Source organism: Desmodus rotundus, chromosome 3, assembly GCF_022682495.2.
Source record: "Desmodus rotundus isolate HL8 chromosome 3, HLdesRot8A.1, whole genome shotgun sequence".
Lineage (NCBI taxonomy): Eukaryota > Metazoa > Chordata > Mammalia > Chiroptera > Phyllostomidae > Desmodus > Desmodus rotundus.
In genome coordinates this window covers 131968004-131989451 of record NC_071389.1, presented here as the reverse complement: position 1 = coordinate 131989451, position 21448 = coordinate 131968004, and the positions used below count along the sequence as shown (strand labels likewise).

Genomic DNA, 21448 nt, shown 5'->3' with positions numbered 1-21448 from the left:
TATTCTGTAGTTTGCTTTTTTAGACAGGCAAGAAGAGTAATGTGTAGCATAAAAAATAAGCATAAAATCTACATAATAAATAATGCTCACTATTTGTGATAGAATTTGTTATTAATGTCGTGATCGTTGATCCAATTTATTGACTTTAATCTATTTCTAAATGTATGCAAATAGAACAGTTAAACATAACATATTTTTTACATACCTTTTATTTCCATGATCACTTTCGCAAACAATATGTGGGAGAAACTGGCTAAGTTTTTACCAAAGCTTGTTTGTCTTCCAGCCTTAAATCTAGACTACTTTTCAAAACTCTCTTGTAATTGGATATTGACCTGTGAGTTGTTTTCATCAAGTGAACATGAGAAAAGTGTGTGTTACTTTTGGGCCAAGGAATTTAGAATCCATGTGTTTTCTCCAGTCTCTCTTTATCTTCCCATCACCTGGACCCGAAATTCCAGGAGATAAGAGGGCAGGGTTCAGACAAGAAAGAAGTCTAAATCACTGTGTGGAATGAAGTAGCTCACTAACCAGTTCCCACTTGGAATATTGAGAAAGTGAAAAGTGAATTTCAATTGGATTTGATTCATTATGTATTTGGGCTTGTTCATTGCTTATTCTAAATAAATAAAGTAATAACAGTGCATGGCCTAATTGTTTAATGAAAATTAAGTAAAATTTATGTTTACACAAGATTAAAAGTGTATGGTGGGAGTTACTCCTACTATCAAATCCATCTTAGATTTTAAACTCATCAATAAGCGTAAGTGCAGAAAATATCATCTAATTGTTTTAATATGTTAATGTGAGCTATTGTGAGTATAGGGAAATATTTTCATAAATGGGTAACTATATAGTTGAAATTAGGTGATATTGATATCAACATGTCTGTTACAACTAATATTACTTGCTTTCATTTTGCATGAAAATTATCCTTGAAGTTAAAATACAAATTATGGCACTTACTAAATCCTTGTTATTGTTATGGCCCATGCTTAACTACCCATTTTCTTTGGTGCTTGGTTTAAGTAAATTTTATCTTTACAAACAAAATTATCTTTGATTTAAATAAAACAAGTGCTTCTTCTTATTACTACTATTATGATATTATTAATAAACCATACACTATTCAGAATATTTAAAGAGATGGAACGACTAGCTACTGTAGTAAAAATGAGAGTGGCTCTATGCCATTCTCCACTTAAAGGAGTATAAAGACAAAAAACTCGTAGCTGAAATAAAATGTGCTGTAGAAGCATTAGTAAGTGTGGCGGGTGATATTATATGTCTCTATGGACCAAATTGTTTCACTGATGCCAGGCACTGAGACTAATTAAAGAGGTGGCTTGTACCACCTCTGCCTAAACCTAGTTGACTACTTCATCTTAATCATTGATTCCGGGCTATCAAAATTAGGAACAGATGATAACCTTAGCAAAATGGTTGGTTTTATATTTATGTGAGAGATTTTTGCTTTGAGTGCAAAATATTTATCAGCTATTTTTTTAATGTTCTGTACTTATGCTTTTCCAAATTTCTTCAGATTAATTTAAACAGTGGTTCTCCAGGTGGGATTTCTGACCTAACAATATTATTAGCATTACTTAGGAATTTATTAGGAATGCAAAATCTTTGGCCGGACCACAGACCTACTGAATCTGTAACTGTGGGGACAGGCCCAGAAATCTGTATTGTAACAAACCCTTTGGAGATTCTCTTGCATGCTAAATTAGAGGTTACTAAACTTGAAAAACTCAGTACAGAGAGTGACTGTTCTCTTATGAACTGGTTCATCTGATGCTTTCTGCAAAATTGCTTCTTAAAAATGCCTCTCAGTTTCATAGAAAATGTTATTTACACTCTTTGCAGTGGTGTTGGGGGTGATAGTGTTAGAACATAAAGTTCCTAAGCTGAGAGTACCCATGAACACTATCTCCTTAATAAAATATCCTTTTCTCCATGACTGATCTCTGCCTTCCATTACCAAATTCTTCCTTTCTGAGATACCAACTATGAGGTAGCCTTTCAACACTGTTGTGTCAACTGAATGTGTGGGGATTATACTTAGAATTAAAACTTTTATTTGATATGTGAATGGTAATCACACAAATCAAGACCCTTCTTAGTCATGCCAAGAACATCTGAGACCGCTTTTGATGAATGTTGATTATTAAGAAAATTAGAACCAATTCTTCTTAAGGGAGGAATTCTTGGACAAAGACACATACATATTAACTGTCTTTAAAAACATGAAGATCTGTTGTGTACAAGGACATTTTATGTCTTCTGGGGAATTGCAGAAAGTGAAAGTTATAAGAGTACTAATATCTGATTAACATAATAAAGCTATTATACAATCAGATCTATTTGAAAATGGACTGGGCCACCTTATGTGTTAATGGGTTTCTTATGTTTAAGGGTATTTAAGCAACAGAGAGGGATGAGTTGACTGGGTGGTCTAGATCTTTGTTGCTCAAAGGGTGGTCCTTTCTGGGAGCTGGTAAAAGTGCAGAAACTCAGGGTCCACCCCAATCCTAGTGAATCAGAATTCACAATTTAACAAGATCCATGAATGATCTCTATATACATTATGTTTGAGAATGTGTTCCGGTTGACATCTAATGAGTCTTTATGTTATTCTTGCACTTAATTCTTATAGGATTGTCTTGTGATGCAGAATTTGAGGAACAATGTGGACGAGAAGAAGATAATACATTTACTTGACTTCACATTTCTCGGTGGAGTCACTAAATGAAGTAAATCCTACCCTGAAAATGAAAGATTTGTTTTTTAATATTGTACCTAACTTAAGGGAGCTGGTATTTGAATACTGCTTCTTTAGTTAGCTTGTGACTTTTTGCTTTAAACAAAAGTGAAACATACCTTTTTGATTTCTTGCACTATGTCCTGAAGGTACTTGCACTAACCCCCAAATTATCCCTAACATTTAACCCTTCTCCCAGTTCCCTTCTGAACGCTTTCTTTCTTTTCACTAAAACTAGGATATGTGAATTTGCCTCACTGAAATGTTTTCTTTTTTACTGAGCATAGATACTGGTTTTGTCTTCTGCTTCCTTCCTACCCCTCGATGCGATGAGTTTGTGTGAATGAAGAAGGGAAGGAGAATAGGTAAGGGGATGTTTAGGTACAGAGGAACTGGAGCACGATGGAGACCAGACTTGGCCCAAAGCTGGATTTTCCCAGGGTGGGGAGTACTTGATGTACAATTCTTATTGCCAAAGCAATGAAGGGCGAAGAGCTGGAGATGTAACGAGAAGTGACAGACGCCGCCACACCCTGGTTTGACTCCGGTCTTCACAACCCCGACTCTCACGCCTTAGTCCTGGGAGAAGGAAGCTGCTTAAAGAAATGACGGGCAAGGAAGACCTGAGAGCCAGACGGTGCCCAAGCCCACTCCCCTCCCCAGCAGCGCTGGCCGACACACGCTTTCCTGCAAAGACCATTGTGTAGGGGGGAAGGTCGGGCGTGCAAGAGCGTCCCCCTTCCCACACCTGCCCATCCCCAGGTCCGGCCTTTGCCCCTTCGCGGGAGGCACTGGGACCAGCGCGAGCCCCAGCAGCCCGGCAGCAGCTCGGGGTAGTCGTGTATATCCGCGAGTGCGTGTGCGTGAGGAGGAGAGCAAAGACGTGATTACTTCAGAATTTATTTAAGGGCCGGTGGAAACCACTGCAGCAGCTTCCAGGGGAAGCCCTTGTTCCAGGGGGAGAGGAGGCGGCGGCTGCCAAGGAGCAGGAGGGGGGAGAGTCGGAGGAGGAGCAGCAGCAGCGACAGCACGAGGCAAGTGGGGAGAAGAGATGTAGCATCCAAACCGGGTCTCAGCAGGTTGGTCCATGCAAGCAGTCTTGGAGGCTTGCAGAGAGGCTGGGAGGAGAAACCGGGTGGAGGGGTTGCCGGCTTCCCTTCCCGGAGAAGCACCTCTCTTAAGTGAAATGAGACACCGAAGCGCAGCTGGGAGCCAGGCGGGGACCTGTCCTGCTTCGCCCGCGCCCGGGACTCTGTTCCCTTCGGCTTTCCGACTCCCGGCGTTAGCCCTAAACTCCGAGGGGCTCCGGGTGGGGGACGAGGTGGGAAACTTCCCTTCCCGACCCTCGGCACTCCGCTTCCCGAGCAGGCGTTGGGGTTGGCCAGGTGGGTGGAGACCCTCCAGGTGGGCCGGGTCGGAGGGGGGGCGCGCTGCGAGGTTAAGTTTCCGCGCGTCCCGCCCAGCCCCCCGCCCGGCTCCGCGCCCCGTTCCCAGCTGCGCGCGGCGGCTCCGGCGAAGGGGCCGCTGCTGCTTTAAGAGCCGCCTCCCCCTCTCCTCGCGTTGACAATGGTCTGAGCCGAGCTCTGCTTCCCAAAGCAAAATTTGTAATATGCCATTTTTCCGATGGACGCTTCTCCTTGTGGCCGCTGACGGGGCCGCGGGAAGATGCCGGGGCGCCGCCGCGCCGCGGGGCCGGGGCACGTTCCGGGGGGGCGCCGGGGCTCGGCGCGGTCCCAGCGGCCTTCCTCCTCCCGCGGCTAGGGCAATGGTCCCGGAGCGCCCGGCGTGAGCCTCCCCTCGCGTGGAGCCGGAGACTGCGGTTGTCATTGATCAATTGAAGAAGCAGGACCTGAAATTACTGACATTAGGTACAAAACTGGGTTTGAGTCACTCGGTTTCCTGACCGCTTTATTTATTTCTTTACGTGACCTCCTCCCCACCGGCGGCCCCACCCCGCCCCCAGGGAAAATGATATGCAAATTCCTCTTGCCAATTACCGCTCCGAACCTGCTTTTGCTTTCTACCCCCACCCCTACTATCCCTCCTCCGGTGTCTCTACCCGCTCCCTACTTGGTTCTCTCCCGTTGGGCATAATGAATAATTTTAAGTGTGGAAATTATGAAGTCAACTTCTTAGGGGGGGGTGGGGGGTGTGGCTGAGAGATAACTGTCCAGCCCTGTGGGGTGCGGGCTCTCTGACCGTCTGTATATCCACTGGGGTGAAGAAAGTGTAAAATGCTTCCTTTAGAGGTGATAATATTGCCTGAGGACAGGGGATTTCAAAGAGTTAAATAGGAGGGGGAATATTCATATAATGTAATCAATCAGACAATGGCTAGGATTTCTCTCATCAAATTACTTTTTTGTGGGTTAACTGAGAAGGAGCTGGGGTAGTTGAGACTAAATCTTTGCAAAAGAAACTAACTACCAAAAATAATTTCATCTTTGCCTCTATTGGGGTCTAAATCCTAGTGATCTGCCTGAATAAAGTGATTCACTGACAGGGAAAAAGAAAAGCCTTTTGTAGCACTGTCATATCTGAATAGGTACTGCTTGAGGGCTTTATATTGCTAAGAAACACATAGGATCTTAAAAGCTTTTGGGTGATGACTCCAGTGGGCATTCAAACTTTTATTTTGAAAACCGAGAGATTTAGAAGACAGTCAAGGTTATGTGCTAAGAATGAGGGAGTTGGTTTTCCTTGTATACAATTATTCAAGCTAAGCACTGGGATAGTTAAACCAATCAAGTTTATTATTATTTTTCCCTTCTACAATAAAATAATCTCTATTAGGTGTGGAAACCTTCAGTAATTTGATGAACAAGGCATCACCCTAGAAGAGGATAACATAATTCATGTATCCAATTGACTTTGGGGAGGAGGAGATGAAAAGGCAAATGTCAAAGCAAACTATTAGTAGTCCCTTCCTTGTTTTTTCATAAATTATGATATGCAAGGCAGTTTTAATTTTGAAAATGATTATAAAAGTTAAAGTGGTATATGAGGATGCAGTATGCTAGAGGTTGAATGACCATAGACTTCTGGACTGTGCAGGTTGCTTCAGATGTCATCTATTCTACAAGAAGGTGTTTAACTCTCACAAGATTTTTCATTGCTTTTAATATCTAAAATGTGCCTTGGAGAAATAGGTGATATTACATTTTAAGGATTATATAAGTATTTTTAAATTTATGTTAGAATCTGAGTTCTATTGTAAGAAGCTAAGGCAGTTTATGAAAGTGGCCTTTTTTTTTTTGTAGAAACATTTTTCCCTAGTTTGTTGAGAAGAGTTTAGATTTACTTATTGGGGTTGACTGTTGGTAAAGAAAAGCAGCATGTTTCCTACGTAACTTTTGCATAGTTTGATTTTCTTTAAATTGGATTTGGAGAGTTCAGAATACCCGCTGGAATTAAACCTTTAGGCGTGGAAGCAGAATAAACCATAAAAGCAAAATATTCCTTCTAAACAATGAATGTTGGTCACTATATAATAGAAATAAATACTTAAATTTGTAATAAGCCTTTATTACTTTACATGTGATCTCAGTCAGATATCCCAAAGAGCCTTAAAACAAGCTTTTTTTTAAAATGCATAGATTACTAACTCTACAAAAGAGAAAACTAAAGTTTTAACAGGTGAAGTGACTCTCCCCTGTTCACATGCTACAGACGTGAAATCGAATCAAGTTCTCTTGAGCGTAGGTTTAATAGACTTTCTAAGTCCCTAGGGTGCTTCTCATCATAGCATCTTTGGACTAAATCAAAGACCAGCTTTACATTGATCTAAAAGTTTGTGAATGTCTAACGCCCCACGGCGACAACAGGGCTTTGTTGGACTTAGGGCAGTACATTAGGAGAAAATTATAGTGGAGGTAATCACTGAAGTTATATTTTTCCTTGGAATATAAAGTTTTTACAAGTTATTCCAAGTGAAGATGGACTATTTGCTTTCTTTCAAGAAAGATAACATTTAAAATACCAATTTAATAATGATTAAGTAACCCCAAAATTTAAATCTTGCAAATGTTTTGGCACAAATTGTCACATGCTACCATTTCCTCTCCCATTATTTTGTTGTAACCTTGAATGTCAAAAAAACAAAAAGCAAAAACAGACAAACAAAAAACCAAAACTAAATAAACCAAAAAACCCCACATTGGCTCCTGGTAATGATTTCTGAGAATGACACAGCTGCTCAGTGTGTGTATTTCATGCATGGCAAGCGAACTAATTGACTGAAATATTTCACTGTGTTGGAACACTTTTTTTGTTTTGCAGTTTCTTTTCAATCAATGTAAAGACAATTTGTAGCAGTTAGAAAAGAGTCTCGTTTTCCATATTTGTTTTAGTGTTTGAATAGCATTCAAGTTGAAAAAAATGCAACAAATATTATATTTTCATCAAGTATTTAATGATAGTAATTATGTGTGTAAATGCATGCATACGTGTGCATCAGTACATCTTGTGTGCCTACCCTGTTATTTACTCATTTTAGGATGAATGAGAAATTGAACAAGTCGAATTCTAACCTTCAGGTAGCCCACTGTTTTGAATGATGATTAATAATTTAAAGTATTGTCTTGTTTATTCTATACATTGCCCTCCTTAATTTTTTTTACATAGGATATCAGTCAGAAAAGTACTTTCCTCTCATCTTTCTGGAAGTTTCTCATAGTTTTCAGTGAACCCTGACCAAATCATTCATAGATAATTGAATTTCTCTTCTCAATAACTCATTTTATATGAAAAATCACATAAAAAGTTATTAGCTATTGAGTTAGTGAGTCTTGACATTTTATATGAAAATATCACCATAAACATTTTCCCCAGAGACAGGTATATGTAGGCAGAAAAATGAATTGGTCTTGTATTACAAAACCAAAGAATGCTTTAGGATCAACAGCCAAACCAGCCTTTCTCCAAATCAGCCTTCTACAAAACCAAGACCTCTAATTAATAGCCCCTGGCCTCTGTACAAGAAGTGAAACTAAGATAGGTTTGATTCTTTTTCAAATATAAGATAGAGGATAAAAGATAAAATGAGATAATTTCTGATTATTAAAATGCCACATAGTAGATCGATGTTATATCCTAATGTCTGTGTTGTCTATTTTAAATCAAATTAATAAATGACTTAAAAAATACCCTGAGCAGTTCACTTATTTCATGGTTGGGAGCCGCTGGTTAGCAGCTAAGATGTGACGTTACTACATTAGCTAATGTGATTTATGGCATCTGTTTTGCAGAATATCTGAAAGAGTGTTAGTTTGTATTGTTTGGATGAAAACCAGACAATGCAGCTCACAGGAAACAAAGGAATATTAAGTGCAATTAGTAGTATATTAACCTAAACAAATTTATGTACCTCAGTCTATTTCATAAAGCTTATATCTAATTTAATCGCCAGGCTACTGCAGGAATTTAGGAAGATAGCATATAGACTTAAAGCATTGGGAGTTGTAAAGTCAAGAAGCTTTAAATTGGTGTGAACAAATCTGTTGATAAAATTAAAAACAAAAAACTGATTATTATATAAACAGAATACTCACTTATTTTTGGATTTTCCTAAACGAAGGAGTGAACATTAATTCACTGAATTATTTAAGTCATTTAAAAATAATTTGCTGCCCACCCATTATGTGCCAGACACTGTGCTTGTCATGAGCAATGCAGCAAATAAAGGTAACATGGAGGTATTAGCGATAAGGGATTTGTGAACTTGCAGGGGAAGAAAGATGATCAATTAAGAAGTGCAGAAACTCGTTACTATAATTTTAATTAGGTGGCATAAATCATGAAAAGAAAACCTTTAAGTAGTAGGTGAAACCAAGCTGTTTAATTAAAAGCAAGCTTGTTGGTTGTTGGAAGCCAATGAATTGTTTTTCATTGAGGTTAAAATATTTAGTTGGGGCAGTGGGTAAGGGGTAAAGGGACATTAGGCTAACGAGCTGCTAAGCATTTGGTGAGTTGAGGGACAGGCGGCATAATTGGCAACCATTTCTTTACTAAGACTTCCCTCCCTTTTACTTTATTTAAGCAATGATGTGTGAAGTGATGCCCACGATTAATGAGGACACCCCAATGAGCCAAAGGGGGTCCCAAAGCAGTGGCTCGGACTCAGACTCCCATTTCGAGCAGCTGATGGTGAATATGCTAGATGAAAGGGACCGTCTTCTAGACACCCTTCGAGAGACACAAGAAAGTCTTTCACTTGCCCAGCAAAGACTGCAGGACGTCATCTATGACAGAGATTCGCTCCAGAGACAGCTCAATTCAGCCCTGCCACAGGTACGCTTTCTGGTAGCGTTTGTCCTTCCTATTGCAATTGAAAATGTGATAAGACTTGAGTAAGCTTTGCTTTATTCCCATTCTTATAATTACTTTTTTTCTTAAAATATATGATATGCATGTTTTGGTGAGAACAATTTAAGAATAGATAATTAATTCACATGAAACTTGCCTCAAAGAAAAATATGGTACGTTGGTGATTGGAACTGTGAAGCACTGAGTTCCTACCTGGTCTTTTTTAAAAAATTTTTTTGTACATTTTGGTGAGGTTAGAAAATCACCTGTTGATCAGCTACTAATCACCAGAATGTGGGAATAGTTGATTTTCTCTTCTTTCCTTGCATTTTAAACATAATCATGGAATGTAAGAGTGTGTAGTTTTCATTTTCAGTTGTGTGTTCTGTCTTTGGAAGTAGTTTGGAAGTCTACTGTCTATTTTTTACTTGTCTTTCTTTAAAAATGCCTAATACCTCCTTAAAAATTCCCAGAGTTATTGATGTATTACCTACCCTCTCCAATCAAAAATGTTTTAAGGAGTTTTCTTTTTAAATAAATTATTGTAGAAATTAGAAAAAAGGCACAAGTTTAGCCCTAATTTCACCAATTTAAAATTGTTAGATGAGTTATTTTTAGTGTATTTCTGTCAAGAGTACTATTTTGTGAAAAAGAATATAACATTTTAAGAACTTCCAGTTAGTAATAAGTCAGTTTTCTTACTTTAGAATAGCATAAGTCTAGGTACAAGAAAAAGCATAGAATATGAATGAGATTTTTAATAATCACCTACAATATACTATATATTTTTTGTAAATGCAAGTATGATCGACCCTCTGCTTTAAGTACAATGGCAAATGTTGAAGAGTTGACTTCTCTCCATGATGTTATATCTTGTAAATATTATGTCGTCATAAATATTAACATTATATAATCAAAGATGATAAAATTCTACACCCAGCTATTAACTTGGACTGTGGTGCTGAGATTTTGATCGCTTTCAGAATGGAAAGGACTGCCTGGAACCTTTTCTCACATCCCAATTAGGTAATCCCATCCCCCTCTGTGGATAACTCCTGTCCCAGTCCTTTTCGTTTTCATTTTCAGTTTGCCTCTTTTTGAGATACAATAATGTTTCTATAACTCTCACCTGTTGGTACACTGGTTTGTTTAATTATAAAGAATGAGTCGATTCATTCCAAATATCTTACCAAGAATTTTATTTTTCAAGCTAGATATTTCAGTCTTTGCAATTGTTCTTCATAAGGTAATTTCTGAACTGATCGCCGTCATGCTTCCTCTTCACCAAGATTATTTGAGTTGGTCAGTGCTGTTGTTCCAGTGCGGGCCCTTAACCGGTCATGCTGTTCACTGTCTTCCGTGACAAGCGTAGAACCGAACGATCATTTCTCTTTCTGGGTAGAGTGTTCCATTAAAAAACCCAGGACTGTGTTATATTTGGGGACGCGTTTCAATGTGTCCCGGGGAAGTAGTCAGACGAGGTTTATAAATGAGTTGCACGAATGCTGCACGTGTTCCTATTTTCCCTGCTCTTCCTGGAAGCTGACTCTTTTGTCCTAAGTATAAGACTATGCAAGCGCCCTTCCTACATTTATCTTTTCACGTCTTATTCAAGCCTGAGGATATCAATTTAGATCCTCACTCTATCAAAGCGATTCTAGAATAACTGGGTTTTTAATTTTTTTCTCTGTCTGTACAAAAATGAGTGATTATTTCATAAGGATACTGTAAATATAAATTACTACAACAAGATATTTTGAGGCAAAAAGAAAAAAACTGGAAATGTTTTCATATGTAATGATAGTGTATAGATAAATCTCTCTGAAGGATACAGGAATGAGAAATTTTACTTCTAGAAATTCTGTCATACTGAATATCAAGTTTATAACATGACCTACAATTTCAATTTTTGGATTTTAGTCAATCTCTTATCCAAACCCCTTGGGGCTAGTTGTGTTTTAGAATTCAGAATTTTCCTGAGTTTTTTGTAGTTATGTAATATACATTATAGAACACTCCTCCAGAAGGATTCTGGATAGCACCCCATAATTACACATTTTCATGTCTATGGATACTTTTATTGTATGGAAAAAATAAAAACTATAAATGTCTCATGTTAGTACAGGTCTGGCTTGCCACCAATCAAGGTTGCAACACAATTACAAACAAATTACCTGTTTATAGAGTGTACAGGTTTGGAAATTATATACTAGGGATTATGAACTTCTACGTTTAGATGCATATGGTTTCAATCTCTCTTACAAATACTTGGACACACTTTTTCAACATTGTTTTGTATTTTACCATCATAAACATTGAATACGCCTAGTAATCCACGGGTTTTTAAAATAGTGATGGTCTGCCATTTCTTCAAAGCAGATTTTTAATAACCTAATCTGTACCTTACAGATGATAGGTTTTCTGTATGTAACAGAGGAGTATTCGTCTTTAATTGGTACCTTTGAATCTTTTTGAATATTTTGTTAGCAATGTACCTGCTATGTTTGTTGGCACCGCATTTGCCATTTAGCTTGGAGGGAAAATGATTACCGTAAATGTGAGTTTTAAGGGAGAGAGAGCATGGAAAATTGAAAACTACTAAAATAACATAAATAATGAAAATGGGAACATGGGAAAGAATTCAAAGAGTCAAACTCTATGACATATAATTGTAAAAATTGCCCATATAATACTGTTAGGTATTGATGATTTGGTACTTTGCTTTAGTCACTTTCTCTTCTATCATTACTTTTTAAACAAATGTAGCAGTGATTTTAACAACCCTAACTATGTAAAAAGCGTTTTAGCCATAGTGTTTAGTTCCTTATTTTGTGATTGGGTGTAAATGTGTTTAAACAGTGCTGATAAGTTTAAATTATTCCATATCTCCAGGCTAGACTCTCAGTTTTGTACCTTACATAGAACCAGTTAAATATTCCACAGAACCTCAGATTCAATGTGCCCCAAACTCAGTCATCTGTCTCCCATTCCTTAACCAAATCTGCTTGAATTCTTCACCCAGACACCCAAGAGTCCTCATAGATGATGCTTTCTCCCTCTTCTCTGAATTTAGTCCTCCTTGGGCCATACTGTTTATAATCTATTAAATAACCCTCAAATATCTCTATTTTTTCTTATTTTCTGTTTTTCTGCTACACGTAGTGTTGAACTGCTTCATTATTCTGTCACCTGACATTTTCACTTTTGTAAACATGTAATGTTGTGTGCTTGAACAGTTCACTGTTCACAGTGTCCCCACGAACTTCATCTATTCCAGTCTTTTTTTAATGCATATTTGTTTCTCTGCCCGTAATGTTCCTCCTCAATATCTTTGTCTGACTCACTTTTCATCCCAGCCAAGATTCTGTGTCTTCCCAGAAGACTTCTCTGCACCGAGTACATTTCCTCCGTGTTCTTTACCTTTATCATTTACCATATTATTGTTGTTACTTGATTATATGCCTGTTTAGCAACCTGGATTATAAACTCCTTGAGAACAGGAGCATGTTAATCATCTACAACTGTCCCAACCAGTAGAGAACCAGTAGTAGGGGATTTTAAAACAAAACCAGAACTAAATATATATGTGTTTTGATGTAAAAACAGCCATAAACTTGAAATGGGAAGATCTGGTTTGTACTGTGATTCTACCATACATCATGAACTTGAGTCCGATCTTCAGATTTCATGCTATAGCAGGTAGCTATTACTCACGATACCTTACAAGGTAGTTTATGCTAATTAAAGAAAATAATATAAGTAATAACATAAGTAAAAGCTAATTAATTTATGAAGCCTTAAATATGACAATGATTCTATTTAACTAATTTACATACATATAAATACATACACATATGGTTCTAATGCTCAGATATATACATATCACTGAGCATTAGAACAATTTACTGGGTATATTGATAAAATAAATAGTCTTACATTTTTGAAATCAAAGCAAATATTTGTTAATTACTAATATGGTTATTAAGATTATTTAAAGAAAAATTGAAGGCAGTGAGATTTTTATTGCAAAATATCTTATATAAAAGTTTAAAATTTCTTTTTATTACCTTATTTAACATATATTGAGGGCTTTCTGTGTGTGACTAAATGGTTACATATGTTTGTAAAGGAAATAGGGGAAAAGGAATATAATTTGGCTCCCAGAGAACTTAGGGAACTTAAAGTTGCTTAGGAAAAGTTATATAAATGGATCCAAATTAATATAGTATGAAAAAATTATAGATGTACTGAAAATATTTGAGATATAATATTAGTTGTGATTAACTACAGAAGATTTCATGTAGAAAGAGGTTTTAGAGAGTCATTTTTAAGAAAAGGTTGGAACAAATTGAAGGGTATTTCCTGTGGGGCAGTAGAGTTTTGCACAGGACCCTGCTCGAGGAGTTGGGGGCTAGAAATTCAGCCTATACTCTGCTTTCCAGGTTAGGCTTGGGGGTTCCTCATTTTCACAAAGAAGCCCAATGAGCTAGCAGTATTCCCCTTTCTTTTCTTGAAGAAGACTAAATAGGAATTAAATAAGGAGAAAAACTAACAGTTTTGTTTACTGAAGAGCTTTAGGGTAGGAATGAAGTTTTGTACAGTGTCAGTGAGGAGTGTGACCTATTCATGAGTGGTGACTGCTAAGGACAGGAGTTTGTATACAGGACAATCAGTAGAATTTTGAACTGGTGACATGATACGGTGATAATGAAGAGGTATTACTCTGATATTTGATTCAGGATAGATTGCATAGTACGCGTGCATTAGCTATCTAGTGCTGAAATAATGCCGTGTGACAAACAACACAAAAGCTCTGTCATGGATTGGTTGGTTTTGGCTGTGCTCACTTGTGCCACTGGCTGGCTAAAGGTTGACTCAGCTAGTTGTACTGGCCATTGTCTGGTAGGGATGGCCTTGGCTAGACCAACTGAGGTCACTCAGTGCTATGCATGTGTCTAATCCTGCAATAGGCCAGGTTGTTCATGGTCATGGCAGAGGTGTAAGAGCAAAGCAGAAACAATCATGTGCTCTTTAAGCTTCTCCTTGTTATGTTTTTCTTTTTGTACTATTACTTAGCCAAGATCAGGGACAAAGTGCAAAGCAGTACAAAATTACATGGCAAAATTACGAGGAGGGATGAAGCACGGGACCATAAGTGCAATTGATCTATTGGTAAAATAATGCTGTGCAATCTAAGCTAAGAGTCACTTGGGTCACCATTATATTAGGGAAAGTTTATTATGATAATGTAATGTCATTTTGGTGAAATGTGGGAATTTAAAATAGGACTGTGAACCTTGACTCTAACAGAGGCAATAAACAGAAAGAACATTGAGGAGAAGAAACAAGAACTGGTAATGAACTTAATGGCCAAGGCTTTGGCCTTGAGTCAGAAGATCTGAATATGAATTGGAGTTTTTCCATTTACTAGCTGAGGAGCCATTGGTAAATAACTTGACTTCTCTGAAACTCTGTTCCCTTAATTGGAAGAAGGGATGATATTTTCCTGTAGTACTGGTTGAAAAGAGATGTGTACATGTACTTCAGAAACCCTGAACATTATAAAACGTCAGGAGGTATTTTCATATACTGGGAGCTGCTAGTGTACACTCAGAAGAGCAATTAAAATAAAAGAGGCTACTGGTGGAGAAGAGGAATATGATTATACTTTTACATTTAAAAATGCAAAATATTTAAGTGAAACTTGCAGAGAGTGACAGAAGTCACTTTTACCCCGGAGGCACACTACCTAGGTATCTATTTGGCTTGCTACTTACTAACTCAATAACCTTGGTTAAAGTAGTTAATTCAAATAATAATAGACCCTGTCATTCAGGATCATTATGAGCAATAAGTGAGCTGGAACATGTTAAATGATCAATTCAGTGACTCATAGATAGTACATGCTCAATAAATGTTAAATTCAGCTGTTGATGCTGTTATTACCATAGATATTATCATATTATTCCTAGCCAACCTTAACTGCACAGTTTTACTGGGTAATAATGAACACTAGCACACATCAAAAGCATGAGAATTCTTACTCTCAAAAATCTTTATCAAATTGGCAAGTTTATTTATTTATATCAAGACATTTCTTAACTACACTCTTCTAATGAGTTTTTCCCAATTTTCCACTTCTACAAAGGCCAATCTCACATGTCCCTGGATTAAGTCAAACAACAACCCTCCCTATTGTGATGAGAAGGTAACATCTAGATTGAGCTTCTTACTTTTCAAGGGAACCTAAGCCATCACACTAAGCATTTGCTCCCTTGCGCCTGTCAGAGAAAGAGCTGCATCTCTTGCTACCTTTTATTGTAGTCGTTTTATTTTCTTAATGTGCTTTTCTTTCTACCAGTTAGCTATTTAACCCCTGGCCAAATGAAATTGTATTCACTTGCAGCTTTTATTTTTATTATTTATATCTCTTTATTTCTCTTTATTTTTATCTCTTTTTTTAACCCTTACAATCAGACTTCTTTTATCATCATTCTTCTAAAAATACATTTCTATATGCTACCAATGGATATATATTTTGAAAATCTATTGATATTCTTTCATTCTTCATACCCCCTGAATCTTTGTGCCAAACAATGCTATTAATTATTTTATCTTGAAATTCCCATGTCCTTAATTCTTCATAACCATCCCTTTCCTAGGCTACTAGGTATGTTGTCCTTCAATATACATTCTTTTCTCATGTACCACTGTACACTTATTTACACCCATATTGTCTTTATTTACTTACATTCTCCAATCTTAAGCATTGTCTTCAATCTTAAGACTGCCTTTCCTGCTTAGGACTAATACTCTATTCTAAATCCTTGATCCCTCCTTTTCATCGCCTCCTTCAATAATTTTTTCTGTCTCTGGTATCTTCAATTTCTCTCCCTCTTCCTCTCTCCATTCCCTCCCCCCCCCCCCCCCCCCGGCTCTGTCACACACACACACACACACACACACACACAAACTGTTTTTTTGGTGGGTAACTTTAAAATCTATTTCTTAAAAGTAAAGTGATGACAATACAATACCAATAATTACAACAAGAACAAAACACTATCTCTGCATAGCTACCAATGTAACCTTTCTTTTCCTGTAAACTTATTTCCCTACTTGTCTGTCCTCACTGTCTCAATTTCTTCTCCTTTTCTTCACTCTTTAAACAAATGTGGTCTGCTTTCCCTCTAACTCACTGCTTGAAATCAAGTCACCAGTAATCAATGGATGAGTGCAATTGTTTTGTTTTATTAAAATTCACTGCAAAATCCGGCACTGTGATTATTCCCTTCTCAACAAAACAAAATACCCACTCTCTTGACTTTTATGACACCAAATTGTCTTGGTTTTTAAATTATTTTGACTTTTTCCTCCATTTTTTTAATATGCTCAACTTCTAATCTGACCACTCTTTAAATGTTAAATAATAAAGTTAGATAAATAATAGCCATAGCTAACATTTCTGAACACTCCCACTATCCCAGGCAATGTTTTATTTAAGTATCCACATATTAAAAAGGAGTCTTTCCGTTTGAGGAGAGGCTAAATGAGTGAGGTACAAGACCTTACATGCAGGAGGTGCTAAGATATAGTCCAACTAATAAGTCCAGAATTAGCTCAAACTCCATTTTAAGATTCTACAAAGTTTGAGGTGGTAAAGCTCTAAGGGAGACGGAGTTGTCTTGGAGAGCTGTTGGTTTGCTGTATGTAATCTATCCCTCCATGTATGAGGGCTGAGTGGTTCCCAGTTCAACTTAGCTAAGTGAGAAGGGCCTCAGGAAAAACATTCAGAGAGCTTGATGTGTTTGTTTCCTCCAGAAGCTGAAGGATGTAGAGTCTGAAGCCAGCTGTGACTTGGGATGCCCTGCCACTATGGTAAAGAGTCATACCTCAGGCAAGCTATAACCCTCCAGGGCCAAGACAAAAGGTGCTGATTTCTTGAAAAGCAAATGGGACTCTCAAAAGGGATGCTTGCTTAGGGTTATCTTTGTGAAAACCCGCAGAGTGAGGACCTTGTTAGAAGTCCAGGCTCCTAAACGGTGAGCAATGCGTGATGAATTGGGAGTTTGGTATTGGAGAAGAGGCTCTGAGCAGGTCATGTAAAACTGGGGAAGAAGCAGTTTTACTTGGCACAGCCACAAACATACTCCAGAAGGAGGGTCACTGATTACATATTTACCCTTCAGAAAGCCCTGACTGACCATGGATGACACCTGGGTAGGTCACATACCACTGTGATTTTTTCAGTTTCTCGGTTTCTCGTTATCAGGCCCTGCTGCTGACAGAGTCAGAAACAGTTGGTGGGAGTGAAGAGAGACCACCATGCCCCGAGCCTTCAGTGCAGGCTTCCAAGCTTGAACAAGCCTGAACAAGCCTGAACTGAGGACAAGAGGGAAAGCTTCAGGTTGGATAGGAGATCAGGGCTTTGTATATTGTACAGTCCTATCCTGAACTAGAATTATGAAACAGACTTTTAACTTCCAAAAAAAAAAAAAAAAAAGACAGATAGTTTACTCTCTAAGCATGAGCAGAAAAGCTGTCTGAAATTTTATTTGAGGTTCATTTCCTCATCTGATGGAATTAGAAGAGATATAATAATGCTGATTTCTGAATCTAGATCATTCATTAAATTGGCTAGATGCACCATTTTGGTGAATCCTCAAGACCTTCCAATGAGGTCGTTATGATTATTATTCCCATTTTACAGATGATAAAGCCAAGGCAAAGAGCGGTTAAGTAACTTGTTCAACACCACACTGTGGGTAAGTGGTACTCATCAGGATTCCATTCATGGCTTACATTTGTTTTACTCTGAGCCATCTCCTTCATTTCATTATATTCATCTAGATTTAAAGGAATATTAAACTTGTCTGTAAACTTTCTTAAAGAGACATGGACCATTGAAAGCATTTCTCATGACTACACCTAAGTTCGAATAAGGTAGACAAAATTATTATTAATAAAATGTGAAGTGATTGTTAGGGTTAGTATAATTATACTGAGCACAAATATTCAAGGATCCCAAATCCTCAGAGTTATGATATCATGAATTAGCCTTTTTATAGACTGAGCATACTTTGTCCTTAGCCCATTATGTCCTTTTAACAAACAAGAACCTGTGGGTCCCATGGAAAAGTATTTAACTAGGAAGTACAATATCTAGATTTTACTTTCAACTTTGCCAAACCCTTTGATAATGGGTTTGATAGTGTTTACTTATATATAAGTGAGGGAATTCAAATTCTCTCCAATGTGTTGTATACTTGGTTAATTTCAAAGGATTATAAAGGGCATACACATCAGCTTTATTAATTTAATCAGAGCCATTTAATAAACAATTGCTGTTTATTCAACAAGTGTTTTAGGGCCTACTCTGTATCAGGTTCTGTATCAGGTTTAGTATAGTGCTGCTGATATCTTTTCCTTATTTGATCTTAACACCTCGGCCAGTTATGGCTCCTGGAAATACATCATGGCAACAAGAAGACAATGTCTGTAAAGCACGGAATACCACATGTATTTCTATATTTTTGAAACTGATTGTTATTTCTAGTCATTTCATTGCCTTTGATCCTCTACTGTGATGAACTGTCCGTGTCCCTGGAAAAGGCCAGCTACTCCGTTCTGTTCTAGATCTCATCCTCTCTTGCTCTTCTGGGACAAAACTTTCCTCCTCTATTTTTCTGCATCATTGGTGTTTTTTCTATCTCCAGTGGATTATAACCAACAGCATTAAATATTCTTACATTTCTCCCATTTAAAAAATTTATTAATGACCCTGCCTTACCAAGCTACCACCCCATTTGTCTTTCCCAGTAGAGCAAAAAACATTGTTTTAATTGCACACACTTGGCTTTTCTAATTTCTCTTGAATCCACTTCAGGCCAGTATTCACTCAATCCACTTTATCTAACCTGCTTTTGTAAACATTATCTATAACCCCCATATTGCTACATGCAGTGATCAATTCTCTGTCTTCATTCTTGTTCATCAATATACACAGTAGATTTCTCTTTTCTTGAAGCATTTTCATTTGGCTCTAGGCAGGGGTGTCCAACCTGCAGCCTGCGGGCCGCATGTGGCTCAGGATGGCTATGAATGCAGCCCAACACAAAACCATAAACTTACTTAAAATGTTACGAGATTTTTTTGTGATTATGTGTTGCAATATATTTAAAGTGCGGCCCAAAACAACTCTCCTTGCAGTGTGGCCCAGAGATGCCTAAAGGTTGGACACCCCTGCTAGGGCATCTCACTTGTCTGGTTCATCCTACTCCATTGCTCACCCCTCAGTCTTTATTGTTAGCTACCCTTCATCCTCCTGTCTCTTTGATACTGGATTAATCCAGGACTTAGTTCCCCAACTTTTTCTTAAGCCTCTGCTGACACCATGGATGATCTCTTCCATCTCCTGGCTTTAAATATCATCTGAATGTTGTTGGTGCCGAATGTACATTTTTAATCCAGACATTTTCATGACCTTCAGACTCATATTGTGAAATACAGAAATTTAACATGTCCAAACCTGAGCTTGTGATCTTTATTTAGTCTTCTGAATGTCAGTTAATAATAGCAATGTCATTATTCCATCAGCTTAGGTCAAAACCTTAGTGTCTAAGTTTTTTCTCATTCTGTATTTAATCTAGCAATTAAATCTCTCAGTTTTATCTTCAAAGTGCTATAGAATTGAACCACATTAATCACCTCTTCAACTCCACCCTAGTCAGAGTCACCATCTCATATCTGGGGGTTAGACAGGATTTTCCTAAATAGTCTCCTTGTTTGGGTCCTCGTATCTCATTAGCTGTTGCCAGTACAACAGCAAGTGACACCCTGAATCTGATAAAAGGTGCATCATGTCTGTTTTACATCCACTCAAATCTCTGAAATGCCTGCCCATCTCAAAGTACAAGCCCAGGTCTCTGACCTGCCCAGGGTGTGACACTTGTCCCCTCCTTTTCATCTGTCTCATAACACCTCCTGCTATTTTCTAGCTCACTAACTCTATTCCCACCACTCTGATGTTCTTGCTGTTCAACGTGTCAGGCATTCAGCTGTCTTAGGGATTTTGCATTGGCTCTTCCCTGTGCCTGGGAAAGTTGCCCTTCTACCATGTGACTTGGTTTCTCAACTCATTCAAGGCTTTACTCAAATGTCACCTTCTCAGTGAAGCCATGACTGATCACCCTATTTAAAATTGCAATAGCCCCTACTCAATATAACCAATCCCTATTCTCAGGTTTCACTCCATAGCACATAACCATCCAACACGGTGTATATTATATTTCTTTGTCCTGTTTATTAACTCTTTCTCCCTCTGATAGATTCTGTTCCGTGAAGCCAGGGGATTCTTTTCCAGTGATTCACAGCTGTAGTTTCTACCTACAAAAGTACCTGGCATTTGGTAATTGTTCAAAAATATTAAGTAATAAAATGAAATAAAAATTATTCTGTTGCATATTGAACACATTTCCATGATATGTACTTGGTGATTACTTGGCAATCCATATAGTCTGAATAATTAGACAGCATCTCTCTCTCTATATATATATATTTGTGTGTGTATGCGTTTGTAGAAATCTCACAATGTTCTAGATGTTTATCAAGCTATTACATATATTATATACATAATAGCTTGATATTTAGTATTTTGTCAAGATGTTTAATATCTTGATAAATATATAATATCTTGATAAAACAAGAAGCAAATATAATTTATAGAGTCTTTGTTACATAAAGTCATAGTATATAGAAGGCTAGTGTTGATACTGCACCTTGAACCCTCTTCTAAATGAAGTGGTTTCATATCAAGATGTGGTGACATTTTGAATATTTTATAAATCAAAGCAAATAAGATCAGGAAGAAAATCACTTGCTTTGAAGATATGCAGAAGGAATATTAATCCAAGTATTTTGAATTTCAATTTCAGTCATTTTTACATTTTTACATTGTAAACACCTTTTACTAAGGCGTTTATTGCCTAAATTAAGACAATTTTTACAAAGGAAGCAATAGGGATTGTTTTGTGATGTTACAGCACTACTACCCCTGTTTGATATCTATGTCTGACTTTCATTTTACAGAAGGACAAAAGTAAACGAATGTTTTGGTTGTCTTTTATTTTTGAATCAGTTTGTTGTAATTATTGATGTTTTTTTTACTTGCTCTAATTCTCTCAGAAGGAATGATTTCAACAGAAAAACAGCCATTAGATGAATGTCTAACCTGTTTTCCACTAAATTTCAAATTTAATCTGGTATACTGAACATTAGCATACATACGATTTAGTTATTTTTGTTAATGTTTGAAGAGAAATTCTACATTCAGTAATGGAGGAGTTGAAATTCACACTGTTCACTCTTCCTGGCTATTTCATT

General features: G+C 37.5%; 1 protein-coding gene across 15 annotated transcripts in view; it reads left to right on the top strand.

Annotated features, from left to right (window-relative positions):
• Window positions 1-3735: 3735 nt before the first annotated feature.
• PPFIA2 (PTPRF interacting protein alpha 2) overlaps window positions 3736-21448 on the top strand; it is a 446500-nt gene continuing 428787 nt past the window's right edge. For 14 of the 15 annotated variants that reach the window (XM_045187308.2, XM_045187307.2, XM_045187306.2 and 11 more), the window contains exons 1-2: window positions 4332-4632; window positions 8802-9052. In XM_045187308.2, coding sequence (XP_045043243.1) covers window positions 8804-9052 — 249 coding nt within the window. In that variant the 5' untranslated portion in view covers window positions 4332-4632; window positions 8802-8803. Of the gene's footprint in view, window positions 3844-4331; window positions 4633-8801; window positions 9053-21448 lie in introns of those variants that run through there. The other variant, XM_053921063.2, reaches the window with a different exon arrangement.